Below are 19,751 nucleotides of genomic sequence, written 5' to 3'. Positions count from 1 at the left end.
CTAGCAATCCAAACATTGCATTACTACTGAAAAAGAAAAAGTAATTCTTTTTCAAGCTTTTAGAACTCTGTCAAGATTGGATGCTTTTTAGGTTCTGCAATTTCCATGACATGTACGGCCTCCTTCTTAAACATGTTGGAAATGTAATTTCATTTCGCTTTTAAAACCAGGCGATGATAAATTCACAGACCCTGTAGGATAATTCACACCACTTTTAACGTGAATTGTCAAAAATGGGAAGAGATATATTTGGCCGCTTTTTTCCCACACAATACGCCCACTACAAAACTCGTAAGTGGGACCCACTCACTTAACTGCGAGTCAGGGATTAAAAAAAACAATTAAAGTGGGGCAGTGATAAATTCACCCCCTTCTATTACAATATTCACCCCCTATTTTTCAAAGTGGACTGTACAGCCCACACCATAGGATGATCCAAACCGTCCATCTGATGATGCAATAGAATTTGCCCTTGCAATATATGAGATCTTCATATGGACCCCATTGATTCTCTAAAGTAGTCCAACCCACATCTCCCGGTTTATAGAAGGAAAATAGCGACCAATTAGTGAGGAGGTTGACAACAATGTAGTCTGGTGTTGAAATAGGATCTGCTGATAAAACAGTCTCGTACATATACCTATAGTCCCTTTCTTTTTCTGGCTCACAACTCATTTGGGGGTATATGAATTTATCAAGTGAGGGAAGCTGGATTTAAAATATGAACATTGGAGTTGTCATCTACAGTGACGACCCATCCCTTGGAAGACCTGCAGCACCATTTACCATGAAATTCTGGTATTTGAATATCATAAAGCTTGTTTTCAGGGACACTGAAGAACTTACCGATGAGGAAGTTGGGACTTCTCGTCCATGTCACTGCTAATGTGTATCTTCTTGGTTTTGATTGGATTTGAAGCTGAGAAAAGTGAAAAGTTGAGCATCTAAACAATAAATATAAATAGGTGATGGAGATTGGGTGGGTCATTGAAAAAACACATTTGCATATAATCTTATTATTCAAATAAGAGATATTTAGTAGTTGTAGACATATCCCAGCATTACGCGGGCAAAGAGGCTCTTAGTCTCCTCATGTAATTGTAATTCTTAACCCTATAGTAAAAAATGAGTGATTAGCCCTAGTTAAAAAGGTTGATCAATCACAGTTACACTAGGAGACTTATTTTTGAATGGGACATTGAGGCCTCTTTGGCCATTAACTATATCATTTAATAACATATTAGAAACATTATGTGCAAATAATCAACGACATTTAATACAGACAAGTAGGAATGATTAGATAAAACCTAGGTGCATGGTATTGGGATGCAGCAGTTTTGAAAGAATGAAAAGAAAGAGATAATCCCTTCAGCTAGTCACCTGATTTGTTCCTACCAATTTTGAGTACAGAAGAGGAAATTGGGCGTTTTCAATCACAATTGTAGAATCGAACGATTCTACCATCCCACCAAGATATACATAGAAATGTCAAATCAATTTGACTACAAAACCAATATTAAAGTATTAAACTACAAACCAAACACTCGACTTTGGTAAGAATCGGTTTTGGACTCAAAACCCAAAACAAAGAATTCCAAACAAAATAGTTTCAATTTAGAAAAAGGGCCACATATAGAGAGGTACCTCAAGGGAGAGAGATAGGCGAGGAAGACAGTGACCAATTTTTCCAAAAACAAGGGGATACAATGCTCTTTTCAAAACAAAGAGGGTATGTTTAATGTCTTTCGTGAGGATTAAGTAAGGCCGAGATTTTTGGGAATTTTTTCGCTTGCTAGTAAAATGGTTGTCGAAAAACTACTACTTTTTTAGTATAGAAAGAGAAGGTAACGACTATTAACGATCTGACCAAGCTTGGGCAAGGGCATTCAATCCAGACCGTTGAACTGTTGAACTGAGACCTCCAAAGGCCTTAGCCGTTTGATCACTATATTTGAGGTCCGGTTCATTGACCAATTCAGGACTTGCACCGCCTCACCTCTCTCAACTCAGTCTTGTAATATAGTGGGTCCCACTTTTGAATGATCTTAGCCGTCCATTTGACATGTCTTGCTTTTGGTGGTTCTGTGAGAGAGGGTAGTGAGGGCGTTTGTTTTAGATTTTGAGAACCGATTATCAGTACAAAACTGATTTTGGACCTAAAACTACGGCCGCGTTCGTTTAAGATTACAACCGATTGTGAGTGCCAAACCAATTATTGGACTCAAATTTAAATGTAATTTTGAGTCCAACATTCAGTTTGGCACTCACAATTGGTTGTTATAATCTTAAACAAACATAATTCTGGCCCAGTAATTGGTTGGGGCCCTCACCATTAGTCTTCACAATCTGAAATGAACAGGACCTAAATGTCAATTTAAGTCCAATAATCAGTTTTGGATTCACAATCGGTTCTCAAGATCCAAAACAAACAGGGCCAAAACAGACTTAAACAGACTTGAGATTACATGCCGATTCAACTAAAGCCAAAAGCTAGGGTCCTTTTTTTTTTAAGAAAATTTTGTTGTTGATTCAAGGTGGTATATCTTCAGAGTTGAAAAAAAAGAGAAATTTTAGAAATATGTTCCTTTCCAAACTTTTTCTAGAAAAGTCCTGCAATCCAAACAGGGCTCTATTGAAATTTATTCTCTTGTTCATATCCCAGGAAGCGCCGATCGCCTTGCCAAACAGGGTATCTTGAGGTCTTTGTATTCTGAGCAACCCTTGCCTGCAGATGGGAATACACAGTACATTTTACCAAAAGAAAAACTAATCATACTATATCAAATGATCTCATCAGTCCATTCAATGGCACAGTTTGCAAATCTACAGTTGCAACGGGGCCACTCACAGATAGCATTAACATTACATTAAGAAGCGTATCACAAACATTTCATCTTCCATCAGCTTCACAATATGTTGCATAGCATTAACATCACATAATGCACCTGTTCTAGATAATCTGAATCAATTATCTGTTTTCTCATTGTTCATTAATTGATCTTTTGTGAATCCACCCCAAATGCAACAAAATAATGGGTGAGTGGGTTCAAAATATCCTATCAAAAACTACTTATGCACAATACAAAGGTAGCAGCCAGCATTTCTAGAAGCAAAGACTGGCTAATAAAATAGTATCACATTGTCAAAGCCTACTATAGTACTAGGCTTCTAACTATGGTGTGGATGGATCTCATAACCTTTGATATCTTGAAGGTTACACAGACTCTTCCAGTGAATTATGAGGTTTCATTTCCTCCTCCCCTGTAACAGCAACAAGCAAATTATCAACATCTCTCTTTTTTTTTAAGGTAATCAACAACGAGGTTTAAAATTTCGGTTTCGGACATAGCCGATGTTGAAACTTACCAACTTCTCCAAAAGCTTAAGCTGTTGGAGAAAGGCAATATTTAATCTTTTTATACTTTAACACTTCCCCTCACGTGTGGCCTATTTGGCAAACACGTGGCACATGTGGTCCCACCTTGGGTCGACCATTGCATGTGGATTTTTGCTATCCGAGAGGTTTGAACTCTAGGCCTTTGGCTCTAATACCATGTTGGAACTTACCAACTTCTCCAAAAGCTTAAGTTGTAGGAGAAAGGCAGTATTTATTCTTTTTATACTTTAACAGACGAAACTGAAATTTCAGCCGAAATTCAGTATTAAAATTTTTTAAAAAAAAGCAAATTTCATTATTGTCCTGAAATTTTGGCTGGAATGTTGAAAAAAATATCAAAAAGTTACATTTTACCGAAATTTCAGATTTAGGTGGTTTCGGTGTCTGTTCCAACCGAAATTTCAGTATTTCAGCCAAAATTTAAAACCATGATCAACACCTCTTTCGTCAAATACCAATTTAAGACCATGGTTTGAAATTTTGGTTTCGGTACCAGTTTCGGACTGCACGGAAAACAAAATTTCAGCCGAAATCCGGCAAAACAAAGAAACCAATATATTATTTGATATAAAATTTCGGTAAAATATTAAAATAATTTTAAAAAACAGGTTTTTTGCGTGAAATTTCAGAAAAAACGAAATTTCGCCCTAAATAAAATACCGTTTCAGGAAAGTGTGATTTCGGAGTCGGTAATTTCGGATTTCAGTTGAAATTTAAAACCATGCTTAGGACCACATATTACCCACTTGCTTTGTAATGAGTTTAGATACCAAAGAAAATATTGTAAATAAAAATATTCATTTGAATGAAATGCATGGCAAATACCATTCATTTTGTGAAAATCTATATTCAAGTTTCAACATTTAGGAATCAAATACAGTAAAGGTTAAGTAAACTCCAAGAAACAAAAACAGTGAGTTATCTTAACCAAGCAAGCAGCAAAAGGAGCTAGGTTAGAATGAAGCCATTGAGCTTACCGAGCTTAGAAACTCATCCATGCTTGATTGTTTCCGTTTCTTTAGAGTCAGTGGTGGGGACTCCACAGCTGGTGGTCTTGTCATGGCTCGCTTTGTCGGTGTCAGATTCTGAAAGTCATAAAAAACAACACCCGGGGAGCAAGGGTGTCGTCAAAAGGTCAGAACTGCCAATATCCACAGCCTCTTCACAATACAAATGACAATAATAGAGAATATATGGACAAAAGAACAAAGATGAATCTGCACTAGAATACAATTAGGCCACCAACACGACAACTGTCACCTAATGTGCCCAACTCCCATCCATGGTTTGAAACTTCACCGAAATCCAAAATTTTGGACCGAAATGGTACTGGATTTCGGCCAAAATTTCACTTTTTTGTAATTTCGTCCTAAATTTAACAAAATTCAACCCAAAAATCTCTTTTTTTTTTAATAATATAGTATTTTCCCAAAATTTCGGCCGAAAAGGTTATTTCGGCTGAAATTTGGTATCAAATAAAATATTGTTTTTTAAGGGTGTACTGGATTTCGGTGAGGGCCAAAACGCATACCGAAACCGAAATTTAAAACTATGCTCCCATCCAGGTAGCTATATGGCACCAGAATTGGTTTATACAGCAGAAAAATGGGTGGGCCCTCATCCAATCTTTGGTATATGACTGCCTTCTGTTTTCTTTCTTTTCAAAATCTACCTTAAGAAAAATAAAAATGTATATTAAAAAATTGTCTAGTAGAGAAATTCCCAACCTTGGCAAGCTTCTTATCTTTCCTAGCCTGTCTCTCCTTCTCGTCAAACTCCTGATTTTCTCTCTCCACCAACCGAATAAGAGCATCACAACGACGCGCAAGTTCCTGAGTAGTGCGGGACTTCACAAACCAATCAAAACGGAACAAGGGTGACGTGCGGAAAGCAGCCTTCAGCTCATCCCAATTACCATAACCAAGTTTGTGGACCATGCATAACTGTAAAAAGGCAGTTAGTAGAACAGTGGGTCAGCTTGTGGGAATTAGTTAAAGGGTTTTGCTAACGAAGTGCCCTAAAGGTGCATTGGAAAGAAATTTTACACGTGTTTTGATAAAAATCTCAAAACATGAGTAAAAGTCTCAAAACAATGTGTAAAATGATTGTAAAATTTCTTTCCCACTGCGAGTGCCCTAAGCTAAAAGGCGGAACTATTTGAATTTTGAACTTGCAAAAATGCAGGAAATTTTAGAAATATCAATAAATCGCACCATAAAACGATCACATTCTTCATTGTACAACTTCCCTTTGTTCTGCCCATACTGAATCTTGAGTTCTAACCATGGATTCTTGTAACGATTTAACTTCTTACCAATTGCTTTCATTATCTCATCTTTCCTAGAAATTCGTGCCTCTCCTCTTTCAATGTTCTTGATTATCCTGTCATAATCTGGAAAAATGTGCCAGACAGAGACATACATTTTTACAATGTAATAGCAATATAAGAAATAACCAATAATTCTTCTCTGAACACTAGTTCATGTGAATCAGCATGGCTTTTACGGTGTTCATGTGAATCAACTGGATAGGAAAAAAAAGCATGAGTAGAATTGTAGGGAAAAGGGAAGCCACTGGGAAGGGAAGGAGAAACCAAGGATCTACCACAGAATAATTTCTCTTCAATTCATTTTTTGCTTACAAGCATAGAAGTAGTATTCTTTTTAAAATACAAAAAAATAGAAGTAGAACTTACCATTTAACTCCTTATATCTTTCCCTAAAGACTTTGGCATATCTTTCAACTTCTGCTTCACTCTTGCCTTCCATTTCAAAAGCAATACCCTTTATGTCATTCCGACCGTATTTCTCACATGCTCGAATGAAGGTATTAAAGTCTCTCCTAGTCCACGTGGAAAAACCCTGAAATTCACGGAATCAGTCTCGAAGAAAGCACCGAAAAGAAGGTTTGATTTGAATACTTAAACAAGTGGGTCACCTCTTCTAATAACTGATCCTTTTCTTGCCGTTCCTCTGCAGTAAGCGGGTCCCCTAGTTCTGCACAATCAATTTCATTTATTAAATAATTTCATTCAACTTTGAAGAGAAAGTTCTATATAAAGAGTATTTTCAGGGTGAGTTAATACCTTCAATTTCATCCCCATCTCCAATTGTGTCTTTTAACTGATTCTTTTGATGTGTTAGCTAAACAGACATGGAGTTGGAGGAGAAATTAAATCATGGAAATTAAAAATTATGGAGTTTATACACAGTACCATTTCAAAGCGTTAGAAAAAATATATTAACTAAATCAAAGACAATTTGACAAAACATTTTATCACCCAAAAATCTTAACAGCAGAATTCCATGAGAACGTAAAAGAGAAGCTTTTAGCAGGCACTCACCATGAGATAGCGTACTTCCTTTTCATACAGCTCATTTAGCCTTTGGTTGTTGAAAAACTGGAAATCATGCCTGAAAATGAAAGAAGGTAAATTAGGATGTTAAAAAATATTAACCATAAACCATGAGAAGACAAGTAACATGAACCAAAAGAGACTTACAACTGAGGCATGCGAGGTATTCGTGGCTCTCTTGGTTTTACTGGACCTCCTTGGCGCATTGCTTGCTTAAAGTAATCAGATTCTGAATAGCTATATCAAAGAGTGGGAAAAGGTGGGTTTTAAAAATATAAAGAAACAACAACCAGTCGCAGAGTTTTTTAACCGAAAATTGTCTTACTTGCGTTTCCGCTCACGTCTTGGTGGTTCAATAGCGTTTTCGCTAACAATTTTCTTGAAGTCGAACTTGTTATCATCCTTCACTCAAATACATCAAAGAATGAGTTGGCAAGCAACAGATTGTGGAAGAATAAGAAGACTAGCACCAACCATGGATTTAAATTTCGGTGTCGGTTTCAGCCTTGGCCGAAATTTGGGAAACCCCAAAATTTTGAATTAGGTGGATTTCGGCTTCGGTTTCGGCCGAAATTTAAAACCATGGCACCAACACAGAACATTCCACAAACATCAAATTAAGCAGATATTTCGCAGTTAAGGGTAAAAGGTGTAGATGATGAATTGCCTCTTACATTCTCATCATCAAAGTCATACAATTCAGCAGCTGCATCAGAACCAGATAATGTTATGAGACATAAGATTGGACTTGATTAATGAAGAAAAACAATAAAAGATCAGACAGTCAAAACTATTTTAATAAAAGATAAGCCAAGTGAGAACTAATCTAATCTAAAGCATAGATCCACATACTATCGTCCATTTTAAATTTGATGGCATCTTCAGTAAATTTCTTCATTTTTGCATCAAGCTCAGCAGTTGCCTCCTCTCCTTTAGCTATGATTCTGTCAATATCCTCATCTGTAATTGTGCTGTCCTTTGAACTGAAAACCATTTCAGCACCAAACCTCACCATTTGCAACAGTTCATCTTTATTAACAGCTGCACCAATGGCCACCATGAAAGCATAAATGAGGATAGTAATCTCATTTTTCGAAAATCAAATTGCACAAACCAAGAAAGCAACACTAAGGACACTTCTAAAATGTCAGCTTACTTTTCTGCTCTGCTAATCGACCTTGTTGAATGACTAGAGCATCAAGTGCAAGCTTCTTATAAGCCCGCTCAATCACTTTCTCCTCTATGGTGTACTGCATTTGTTAAGTGAAAAACAGAGTATGATTTAACAGATGATATACCAAAATTCACAATGAGACGCTCATGCAGACCATACAAACCATAGTTACCAGGGTGGGAAACAAATTCAGGAAGAGAAACATGAAACGGAAATGGGAAACACAATGAAAAAAAAAAGAGGGGAGAAGAGAAACGGGAAAACGATAGAAAATCACATGAGAAACATCTTAGGAATCGCATTAGAAACATTTCAGAAATGATAGAGAAACACAAATGAAAACACATGAAACACAAGGAAAACATAAAATATATGACTTTGAAAATTTAAAATTTGTTAATCTCAAATTTGTATTTGAATATTTCTTATTTTTATTTTTTATTACAAATTTACAATATATGCCATTGTTTTCCTTTTTAATATATTTACAATATATGCTATTGTTTTCCTTTTCAATATCTATTTCACTTGTTTGGTATGTGTTTTCCAAAATGATTTTCGTAAGTTTCACAAATGTTTCCCACACGTTTCACATATGTTTTCGACCAGTTTTCCATACGTTTCTCAAGGTTTCACATTCCCCCAATTTTTTTATCATGTTTCGGAAACGTTTCTGAAACGCATTTTAGGGGAAACGAGTTTCCCACCCACCCAAGAATTTTCCGGCTACTATGATACAAACATCCTTGTACCTCAGTGCAAAAACGGAAGACTTGAACTTCTTTTTTCTGGCCAATCCTATGAGCACGGTCCTGTGCTTGCAGATCCACCTGTGGGTTCCTGAAAAATAGAAAAATAGATGAGGCCTCAAGCACTTTAAACGACCAATTTTAAGACTCACTACAAATATGTGTTAAATGACGTACCAATCACTGTCATAAATAATGACAACATCAGCAGTGGCAAGGTTAATACCCAGGCCACCTGCTCTGGTTGAAAGCAAGAATATGAACTTGTCGCTTCCTGGCTGGTTGAAGGCGTCAATGGAAGCATCACGGTCATCTCCACCAGTATTCCCATCAATCCGACAGTACGTATATCCACGGTACATTAGATAATCTTCCAGAATGTCCAGCAATCGTGTCATCTAAACTCAAAAATAAAAACCATAAATCAAAAAAGATTCTTCATTCCATAAAAGTAAAAAATGCATGGGAACCGGATAGACAATACATGGTGCACTTGTTAAAAGCAACTAGGTTGAAACAATCTGGGCCAGATATTGCAGGCGAGGAAGTTCACATGGATTACTAACAAGACAATGGACCATGAAATCAAGGCATTTTCAGAGTCGACTCTCTTTTAGCTTGGCCGTGTTCTTGTCCAATTCCGCATTTTGCACTATAAAGTCAATCAAAACTCCTTTGACTCCCTCGAGTTATGTCCGCGTCAACCTAGCAGTCAGCCACGGATTTGATTTGGCCATGTTTTTGGCCCACATCCGCGCATTTTAAAACAATTTTAAGTTATCAGAGGTACTATAATTTTCTTTAGTTATACAATCAATGGAAGACACTTCCAAAATGGAACTCCGTTCTGAAAATAAATATACAGTGAAATGACCAACGATTTGGTCATTTTCAGTGTTTTGGTGTTGAGTGCAAATCCGTGCTCTTTTCCTTGCTTTCTTGTGCACGTGTCATGAGGGAGGATCTCGTCTTTCTTTTTTTGGAATGATAGCCATTTTCATTAAAAAGGACCGAGATCGTCAAAATATGTCTCGTCTTTTTCTTTTTTTAAGAAATTGGATTTCTGTCTTGCCAGCAGTTAAGTCACTTAAGTGAATGCCTCATAAAAGTGGGGCCCGTCAATTATTACGAGAATTCTAAGTGTTCTTTTCTCATTAGAGTCGTACAGTTATATGGAGTCTATTTAGAAGTCCTTGTCGTGTTGGGCAGTCAACAAAGATTCCATGTCCTAAGTGAATAAGGGTCCAATTTTAAGCTACATAGAGTCCTTGTTTAGTCATTGTCCGAGTGGCAACATGTGAATGGTTTTTTCGTGTTTTAGAGTTGGTGAAAATAGTCCTATGACCCACACTCACTTAGTTGTGAGGTATAATTTTGCCTAAATGCAAGGCCCTTCGCCCACTTTTTGCATGTTATAAGTTTATATGATGAATATAAGATTACAGGTTTATTAGCCCTTGCTTGCTCTTAGAGTATGTTGCATTCGCCCTAGCCCCTTAAAAGTGATTCTAGGTTCCCTTCTTCTCTCTCTACTTATTTTTTATTTATTTCAGTTTTAGAATTCCTGCACATATTTAAGTTATTTCCTCTTTGTCCCCTCTTTTCTCTAGTTTATTACTTCTCTTACCCTCTTTTCTCTAATTAACTACTTCAGTCCGTGGATTCTCAAGTCCCAACCTTGACCTGTGTTTAAAACCAAGAAAAAGTCCACTACACCCCTGCTACCTAGCCAACCACTACCATGCCACCTTTCTTTCCAAACCTAATTTCTACGCTTTGTACAGCCAATATCCATCCTTAATCCCTTCTTGAATTCAATTATTAATCCGTTCACAGATTCAAGAAAACAGTCCCAAACATCTTACCAATGACCCATATTCCCAGTCAACAGCCCCAAAACCTATTTCCTTCCATCGATCACTCAACTAATCTCATTGCAACCGAGCAAAACAGGATTCAGTTTGAACAAACTTGAGAGTTGAGACTGATATAATTCACTTCTTTCTTTCTTTTTCACTTCATTTTATCATCTTTTTTCACTTTATTTTATCATTATTGTTGAAGTATAAAAGATTAAATAACGACTTCTCTAACAGCTTAAGCTTTTGGAGTAATTGGTCGTTTCATATGGTATCATAGCAAAGGTCCTCGGTTCAAAACTCCTCGATGTTAAAAATCTACATCAAATGGCCAACCCAAAACCAGGGCCACATTTGCCACATGTAGCCCAACCCTAAAAAGAGGGGCCACACGTGAGGGGGAGTGCTGAAGTATAAAAGATCAAATAACGCCTTCTCTAACAGCTTAAGCTTTTGGAGTAATTGGTCGTTTCACAATTATGAATAAAGAACCGAGAAAATCAAAGTTAACATGTGTTAATCTGTAAAGATAAACACGTAATATTAACCTGCGAAAATATTAGAACTCTAGAGTCGCGCTCTTTTAGCTTCGGTAGCAACTTATCTAGGAGAACCATTTTGCCTGCAAAAAATGACAGATTCATCAAAAATCAAAAATCAATAAGAATCATTTAATTTATCATTCAACAAAAAGTAAGAATCATTTAATTCCACCAGCAATATAAGAGCTGGAGTCTACCTGCATTTGTGATAAGATGTTCTCCTGTGGTGTAAGGTGGGCCCGGCTCGGCACCTTGAAAAAGATATGGATGGTTAGAACATTTTCGCAGCTGCATGCATATGTTAAGAAGACGTTTTCGTTCTCCACCAGCATTTAAAACCTCCAGATCTTTCTGAATTATAGCCCGATAAAACTGTTTCTGTAACTGGGACATTCCAACCTTAAGTATAGTTTCCTTTTTCGGAGGCAATCCTTTTTCAACATCGGACTTTAGCCTCCGGAGGAGAAATGGTCGAAGGACCTTCAAGATACATACAGTTATATTCATCAGTGACATAGATCAAATTAGCGCCCAGATATGAGGCATGTAAAAGTTTTCATTGATCGTTTGGATACATGGATTTTATAATCCATGATTGTAAAATCCTCGATTTTACAAGTTAAAACCTAGATTTTGTAAAGCTAGAATCTGGATTTTACGAGACTGAGTGGGAACACCTTATTTATGCATTCAAAATCCGTGTTTTAGGATTTAAAATCTACGTTTTAACTTTAAAAAATCTAAGTTTTAGCTTGTAAAATCCAGGCCATCCAAAGTTCAAGTTTACCTTATGAAGCTGCTGAACAACCTCCTGCTGATCATTTTCGCCAGATATTTGAAACCACTCGTCAAAGGTTTCAGCAGAACTAAATATCTCTGGGAGTAGAAAATTAAGAAGAGACCACAGTTCATGGAGATTGTTCTGCATGTAAAAATGATTGTAACAAAATATTAACCTAGCTGAAACTTAAAATAGAGATAGCTGACTATTTAAATATAGATAACTGTATAATGTACCCCAGAAGATGTGACATCATGTAGAGGTATTTTTTTTAATAGTAACTCGGTTTGGTGTATGACAAGATATATCCCCAGTAGAGGTATTTTTTTTAATAGTAACTCGGTTTGGTGTACGACAAGATATATCCCCCGAAGATGTTATTTCACGTCAATGCATACATTGGTTTCAATAAAACAAACAGCAAGAAAGCATAATGAAATAGAAAATTCCAGCAGTGACAAAGGGCACATTTGGCTGCCAGGAATTTGTTTTCAAGATAAATCTGTATCTCCAAGTGGAGATAAGGGTAAAATCCCTAAAAAATCATGAAACAAAATCCCGGAAAGTAGTGTTTCCGGTGATCAGAAGCTGCTAAAAATCCAAAAACAAAAAACTCTACTCAAAACCAGATCAACCTTTTCAGATTTTTAGCAGCAACTCATCACCGGAAACGCTAGTTTCTGGGATTTTGATTCCTGATTTTTAGGGATTTCACCCTCATCTCCACTTGGAGACGCCGGATTTATTGTGAAAATAGAATCGCGGAAGCCAAACGTGCCCAAAATGTAGGCCCAAAAGGACAGCCAAGCATGACAATGAACTAACCAAATTATCACTTGGTGGCAAAATCAAGCCCACCCAGGCTTCTCTGATTAACTAATCTATTCCCTGATTAACTCAAACCAGTGACTATTTTGGGACTTTAAGATGTGGACAACTAAACAAGAGAAAACTCATTCTGAATGAATTTTGCCAAAAGATATAAAATATATACCTGAAGAGGTGTGCCCGTAATAAGAAGGCGATAATTTGTGCGGTAAAGTCGCATTGTCTTAGAAAGAAGAGAGTTTTCATTCTTGATCCGATGGGCCTCATCAATAATAACATAGCGCCAGCTAAAGCGGCATAAGGAACATTTTTCTTTGATAGCCATTTCAAAACTAGTCACGCATACATCAAAGTTCCCTGCCACCAATTGTTTCTCACGTATATGCTTCTGCATAATTAGTGTCATGTGAATGTTAGGTTTAAAGTATTATATAAGCATACTTAAGAACAAGGTTTTAAATTTAGAATGAAATTCGGAATTTTGGATTTCGGTCAAGACCGAAACTGAAATTTCAGCCAGTATCCCAAATTTTGAAAAATTTTGAAATTTTGGGAAAATGCTACTTTTTAATTTTTTTTCCTAAAGATTTTGGCCGAAATTTCGTTACAATAATGAAATTAGCTTCTTCTTTTTTACCGAATTTCAGTACTTCGGCCGAAATTTTGGTTTTGGCTATGGCCGAAACCAAAATTTAAAACCTTGCTTAAGAATAGGAGAAGATTTTAGCGCAAAAGTTTAGCCATCAGCCGGACCCTTTCATCTGGATTTCCCAGAAACTTTACAGCTCGCAGAAGTGGGCAAAAGCGGTGAATCTCCTTCATCCAGTTTCCAAGAGTAGATTTTGGTGCTACCACCATATGGGGGCCAGTAATTCCTCTGAACTCATGCAAATAACCCAATAAGGAAATGGTTTGCAATGTTTTCCCCAGACCCTGGACAGAATTACCAAGTTACAATCAATATAGCTTGCTTAAATATCAAATGGGCACTTGGCTTATACAGAATTATCAAGTTACCATCAATATAGCTTGCTTAAATATCAAAAGGATACATGGCTTATACAGCACTTGTGATGAGATCCAGAAAGGACTGATGCATAGCATATATGATACAAACCTATGTCATAAATATCGTTCTCAAGAATTTCTTGGTAAGAGAAAATCTCGGGATATATTTGTTTTGGGGTTTATATCGGGAAAATGATAAAATAAAACTACTTAAAAATATATAAATTAAGAAAAATAAAAAAGTCATAAAATATCGTAAAAATATAGTGATATTATCACAATAAATGAAAATATCTCTATATTTTTAAAATTCTCGGGATTATATCGGGATTTTGTCGTTTTATCAAAATATAGCGATAATCCGGGGCCGGCTGCAATAGGGGGTGTTCTTAGAGATGAGGAGGGCTTGGTGAAGTGGGCTTTTTCTGGTCCAATTGGTGTTGCTAACTCAAATGAAGCTGAGGTTCGGGCTGTATATCAAGGTATCAAATTCCTGAGGGAGATGAGTTGGATAGCGTTATGGTAGAGGGAGATTCCCTTAATGTTATTCGATGGTTGTGTGGTTCCCGTGTTTTTTTGTGGAGATTTGCTGATTATTTTGAGGAGATTAAGGACATCATTGGAAACCATTCCAGTTTATTTCGTCATATTAGGAGATCTGGTAACGAGGTGGTGGATAGGCTTGCTAGGGAAGGGGTGCAGTTGGATGATATTGAGCTGTTTGATTTCCTCCCGCCCTGATGTCGTGTTGTATTCTGCTTCATTTATGTTCTCTTTGTATCTTTTTTCCATTTTTTTAATTTCTTGTAATTGACCATCTTGGTCTTTTTAATGAAATCTTTGCCATTAAAAAAAATCACTATATTTTGAAAATATAGGAGATATTTGTGACATAGGTACAAACTGGAAGCATAGTTCAACACATACCATCTCATCAGCGAGAATCCCATTAATGCCATTTTCATACAAACGTATAAGCCAGTTCAATCCAGCTAGTTGGTAATCCCTCATCTTCCCTTGTATGCCTGCGAAGAAAGCACAATAGATAAGTCCCCAACAGCAAATAAACAGCCCAAATATTGGAAGGTATGAAGTATACCTCATAAGGGTGTGAACTAGAGTCCTAGACACAGCCTAAGTTGTATGCAATTCCCAACATGGCAGACATTAGGAATATAATGTAAATTCCTATCATTCTCGAGTAAATAGTAAATGATAATGGAGTAAATTTACTTGCCAACCTAAGAGAAAGATCAATACAAGAGAAACTGAAAACCATTCATTAAATAAAGCTCTTACAAGATGGTTGTGTCACCAATCGTGTACTTCCTGCAACAGAAAAACCATCCTCTTCCTCCTTAAGGTATTCTTCATCTTCTTCCTTTTCAGTTATCTTTGATGAATGACGACCCCTACATATATTGGAAAACAAATTTGAAATGTTTCATATCATTAAATACTATAAGCAAATAAGAAAAGCTCATATCCCTGACCATTACAAAAATGGCTCTGGCAGCGAAATAACGGTGTTATAACCCACAACATATAGTATACTGATCCAATCTTATTTCATCTACAGTGCTTAAAATGTATGCGATAGCAAAAAAGTAAACTCCAAAACATCGCACACCCCAAATCAAGGGAGAAAAATCTACAAAAGTATGTCATCCACAAAATAATCAGAGTCAAATAAACATGTGTAAACCACTATAAATAATTAAATAGGAGCATAACCAAACAAACTAGCATCGAATAAACAATTGACCCTCTGCTATTTTCACAGGATTAATATTTAAATGTACATTTAATTATTTTACATCAAAATTAATAAAACCACTTGTCCAAGTAAAATGGCAAACCACCTACAACTGTTAGAAACTTAGAATCAACATTACACCTTTACAGAAAATAGTGTTATTACAATTGAGGATGGATTGTCATTGTAGATTAAGCCATGAGAAAATACTAACATGATAAAAAGGAAATTTCATGAATTCCTCTTAAAATAGTCACCATTGAAAATACTAAAACAGTAAAAAAAGAAAAGTAGAAGATATCCTCAGTCCCATATTTTGGTAATAACACCCCTTTATTTTAAACTTCACTAAATGGGAAGAACTTTAAAATAGACGAATGCCCATATCAAATCAAGGGTGTGTGGATATTATATCCCAAAAGAAAAAAAACATCAACATACTGGCAGCTTTCAAGAAAGTAGGCAAGATTACCTTCCCCGTGGTTTCTTCTCATTTGCAGTTTGACTACCTTGGGCAAAATGAGCAAATATCTCTGTCTGTTGCAGAAGATATTTCAAGCGTCCCTTCCCTCTGTTGTTCTAATGAAAAATAACTGTTAATTTATTGCACTCACGAATAAAGAAAATATCAGATTGAATAAAAAAATGTATGTGTTTCATATCCACTGGACTCACTCACCATATCAGCATCAATGGCAGCATTTTGTGTGTCCAAGATTTCCCGAATTTTTTGTTTCTTCATCCTTTCCATCTCTTTCAACCTGGCTCTTTCACGCTTCCCAACTTCAGCATTTGATGATGGCCCTTCAGCCTGGGAGAATATTAAGAAGACAATGTGACTGCAGGAAAATTCATGTATGATGCAACTATTTATTCTGTTTAAAGTTACAAAATCATAGATGTAATGTAAGTGATGCCAAAAAATGAAGGGCAACCATAAAAAGGAAACAGAGCTTAAGCTTCTCATATTGAGAAATTTCAGCAGCCTGAGAAATCTCAACGGCCCAAAAAACATTCGGAGAGGTGAGAAATGAGACTTGCAGAGCAAACGAATTGCAACAAGAACAACTGAATAACCGGGTGCAGGCAAAATGTGACAGCAATAATCAACTGAATAATCGGGTAATGGAAAGAATTCACAATAAATTGGTAATGAGTATTGTTAAGTTCATGAGAAACTGAGGTAAAATATAGGCCAAAAACAATGAAGACAATAAAAGATACTAGAGTGAAAAGAAGAGTAATATGATTGCCAGACAACAGCAAGCTTCCACCTATAATTCTTGGGTATGAGCTACTGTTTAGGATTCCATCTTACCTCAGTTGGTTAGCCACACTGATGGGACCCAGGTAGAACTCACCCTTAAAAGCTAGTCTTTGAGCAGGGGCGGAGCTACATGTAGCATAAGGGGGGCAGTTGCCTCTGTTGAGTTGGGCCAAATCCTTAATAGGCCCAACTCAATTGGGCCCAGACCCCTTTAAAATTTGAAGGCATGCCCCCCTTATGTATAAGCATGTATAAGCTTGCCCCCTTATGCATAAATCCTGGCTCCGCCACTGTCTTTAAGGGGAGGGTGCCCAAATCCTTATAAGCTCATCCACATCCTTCAACTATTTCGATGTGGGATCATTGCTTTTGCGTGGAATCCAACACACACAATACACGGGTGGGTCCAATTATTTCATGGATGGGACCTGTCGCTTCAGCCAATTATAACCCACGACTCTCCTTTATATGCAAGGCAGTGTTTCCCCATATCATTTATCTGAGAAATTACATGATGAGTGGACGGACAAACTCATATTGGTTGTGCGATGGAAGTACCAACCTTGACATTTGATCCAACAGTAGCTTCTTAAAAACCGAGCTGCTGTTTGATCAAATATCAGGGACGGTACCTCCAGCACAAGCGTGTAAGCCCACTCAGCATATAAAATCTCCATTTATCTTCCTCTTTTTGTGAGTAAGGTAGGATCAACTGATCAAACATGACACCACAATTCCATAACTCTCGCAACCAAACCATCACAGAAATAAATGAATTCATGGGTACCCTTAGGGGCACCTCTACGATGAATTGTTTTTCATGATAAATCGGTGTCTCCAAGTGGAGATGAGGGTGACGTGGCAAGAAATAAGGAAACAAAAAACAGGAAACTAGTGTCTCCGGTGATGAGGAGTGGCAAAAAAATCAGGAAACAGTCAGATCGGATTTGAGTAGGGTTCTTTGTTTCCTGATTTTTAGCCACTTCTACCACTTGGAGACACTAGTTTTCTGTATTTTGTTTACTGGTTTCAGCCATTTCACCCTCATCTCCACTTGGAGACACGCATTTATCACGAAAAACAATTCAAACAGACGAAAATGACATTACAGACGAAATACAAACAAACCCTAAAAGTTTGTTTGTAGCCAGAGGTGCCCTAAAAGTGCAAAATTTGACATAACAGACGAAAATGATAAAGATATAACAGAGCACTCAAAACTAAAGAATGAAATCTTCATCAAATGCCGCAACAAAGACACCAACTCTTGCCCAACAAACAAACCCTAAAAAATCTCAAAAACAACGAAATACAACCAAACCCTAACCGAGCAGAAAACACCAGACACTGTACCGAATGCACAAACAAAATTCCGATCTTGTTACCTCGTCATCATCATCTTCCATCGGCGAATTCTCCTCTCCGGCTTCTTCTTCATCTGGATCTGCCGATCTAGCTACCGCTTCGAGTTCTTCCTCATCCTCCTCGTTGATCTCCTCGTTCTTCCCCTCTTCTTCAGTTTCCGATCCGTTCGATCGAGCTTCGTCGGAAGAAATCTCTGAATTTATGGCTTTCGCCATGGATTTACAGAGATTGGAAAGGGTTTGGAGCAAAAAAAGGGGGTGCGGGAGAGGAGAAAAGGTATTTAAGTCGGAGCTTAAAAGAGAGGGATTTGGGGAAAGGATCCGATGGTATTTATAGGCGTTTGAGAAATGTTGTGTAGGAAGTTCCCGCGCAATAATTCGGTTAGGGCATCATTTTCCCGCCGTGGTCTGTGTAGGTTTTTAGAACTTTCGAGGTCGAGCCCCGTGGCCCGGGGCGGTCCTGACCTATTGGCCATGTGCTCGAACCCAGCTTGTTGGCTTTGAAGAAAATGGAAGATTACTAAAATCTCCTTGTCATTTTGCGAGGGTGCTTTATGGTCTATGATAGCTCTGTCGTTTGGTTACATGGATTCTATTATCTAGAACTGTAAATCCAGTGTTAGCTTGTAAATACTGGTTTTAGTTTATAAAATCCATATTTTATCTCATAAAACCCTAATCTAAGATTATAAAATCCATGTATCTAAATACACTGCATGGCACATTCAGTTAGCATGACTTATTTTTACGGGTCTCCAAGTGAAAAATGAGGGTGAAGTGGCTAAAAACTAGGAAACTACAGTCTCCGATAATGAGAAATGGCAAAAAATCAGAAAACGGTCAATCTGATTTTGAGAACGCCCCATTGGTCTTCTTGCATTTTTTCATGAAACTACCATTAAAAAAATTAAAGCCAAGTTATCAGCACCATCAAGTTTAATTTTGATGGTGCTTCTAGAAACACAGTCCGGCGGGTATCTAATGGTGTTTTCAAGGATCGCACGAGTGTAATCATCCTTGCCATCTCTAGAAAAGCATGAATCACAATCATGGGGCTGATGTACAACAACAACGTAAATCTTTGCGTATCATTGACTGCAAAGGAGCTGATGTACTTCACGTTAGAAGGAATCGATGGGGCTAATTGCCACGTACACTGCTTCAATAAAAAGGGGCGGATATATCACTTCCCCTCTTTAATTGTGAAATGAGTATTTTTATCACGTTCCATGAGATATGGATATTTTTGTTAGTTTTTTTAATATAGGAGGTGTCATTTGGTCATTTTCATGAGACAGAGGTATCTTGTCATTTTCATTATAAATTACTGTAATGGGTATTTTGTCACTTAATATAAGACAAGGAATTTCAAAATCTTTTAGCTGAACTCTGAAGTCTATTTGGGATGGGGTAAAATATGAAAATTTCATTTCTCAATGCATAATGATATGTACTTATGCCATGTGGTATGTATGGATTTGTTATGTCCCACTCTAAGTTACTAAGGTTAGGCAATCACGGCACTCTTTCTTGATTATAATGTGAAATATGAATTTTTGAATCTGCTAGAGAATTTCGTGAAAAGGCATTTCACGGCTGACTTTTGCACGAGAGAACAACCGCACATGCTCACTTTTCAGCAAATTTGTCTTATTCATTTATCTTGCAAAA

General features: G+C 37.1%; 1 protein-coding gene across 1 annotated transcript; it reads right to left on the bottom strand.

Annotated features, from left to right (window-relative positions):
• Window positions 1–2,806: 2,806 nt before the first annotated feature.
• Window positions 2,807–18,405, bottom strand: LOC143881381 (putative chromatin-remodeling complex ATPase chain). Its single transcript, XM_077384421.1, has 25 exons — window positions 18,102–18,405; window positions 16,129–16,260; window positions 15,922–16,028; window positions 14,993–15,105; window positions 14,621–14,718; window positions 13,439–13,618; window positions 12,852–13,073; window positions 11,864–11,998; window positions 11,274–11,556; window positions 11,083–11,156; window positions 8,853–9,073; window positions 8,679–8,766; window positions 7,909–8,002; window positions 7,605–7,793; window positions 7,427–7,458; window positions 7,078–7,154; window positions 6,900–6,989; window positions 6,741–6,810; window positions 6,483–6,540; window positions 6,335–6,393; window positions 6,093–6,258; window positions 5,611–5,789; window positions 5,125–5,340; window positions 4,375–4,482; window positions 2,807–3,261 (listed from the first exon to the last, which is right to left on the bottom strand). Exons 1-25 carry the CDS (start codon window positions 18,294–18,296, stop codon window positions 3,247–3,249), a joined length of 3,201 nt encoding a protein of 1,066 aa, XP_077240536.1. The 5' UTR covers window positions 18,297–18,405; the 3' UTR covers window positions 2,807–3,246.
• Window positions 18,406–19,751: the final 1,346 nt, after the last annotated feature.

Source organism: Tasmannia lanceolata, unplaced genomic scaffold (assembly GCF_043159265.1).
Source record: "Tasmannia lanceolata isolate RefF3 unplaced genomic scaffold, GAP_Taslan_0.1 ptg000007l, whole genome shotgun sequence".
Classification (NCBI taxonomy): Eukaryota; Viridiplantae; Streptophyta; class Magnoliopsida; order Canellales; family Winteraceae; genus Tasmannia; species Tasmannia lanceolata.
This window is presented reverse-complemented; position numbering and strand designations above follow the sequence as displayed.

Bases quoted from the DNA above. Each gene is read 5' to 3' on its own strand.
- LOC143881381 (XM_077384421.1), bottom strand. From the start codon at position 18,296: ATGGCGAAAGCCATAAATTCAGAGATTTCTTCCGACGAAGCTCGATCG. The intron at 11,999-12,851 runs GTATATATTTTA...TTTTACATGCAG, and splicing joins TTACGGGCACACCTCTTCAG to AACAATCTCCATGAACTGTG. The intron at 8,003-8,678 runs GTACAAGGATGT...TAACAAATGCAG, and splicing joins TCTTCCGTTTTTGCACTGAG to TACACCATAGAGGAGAAAGT.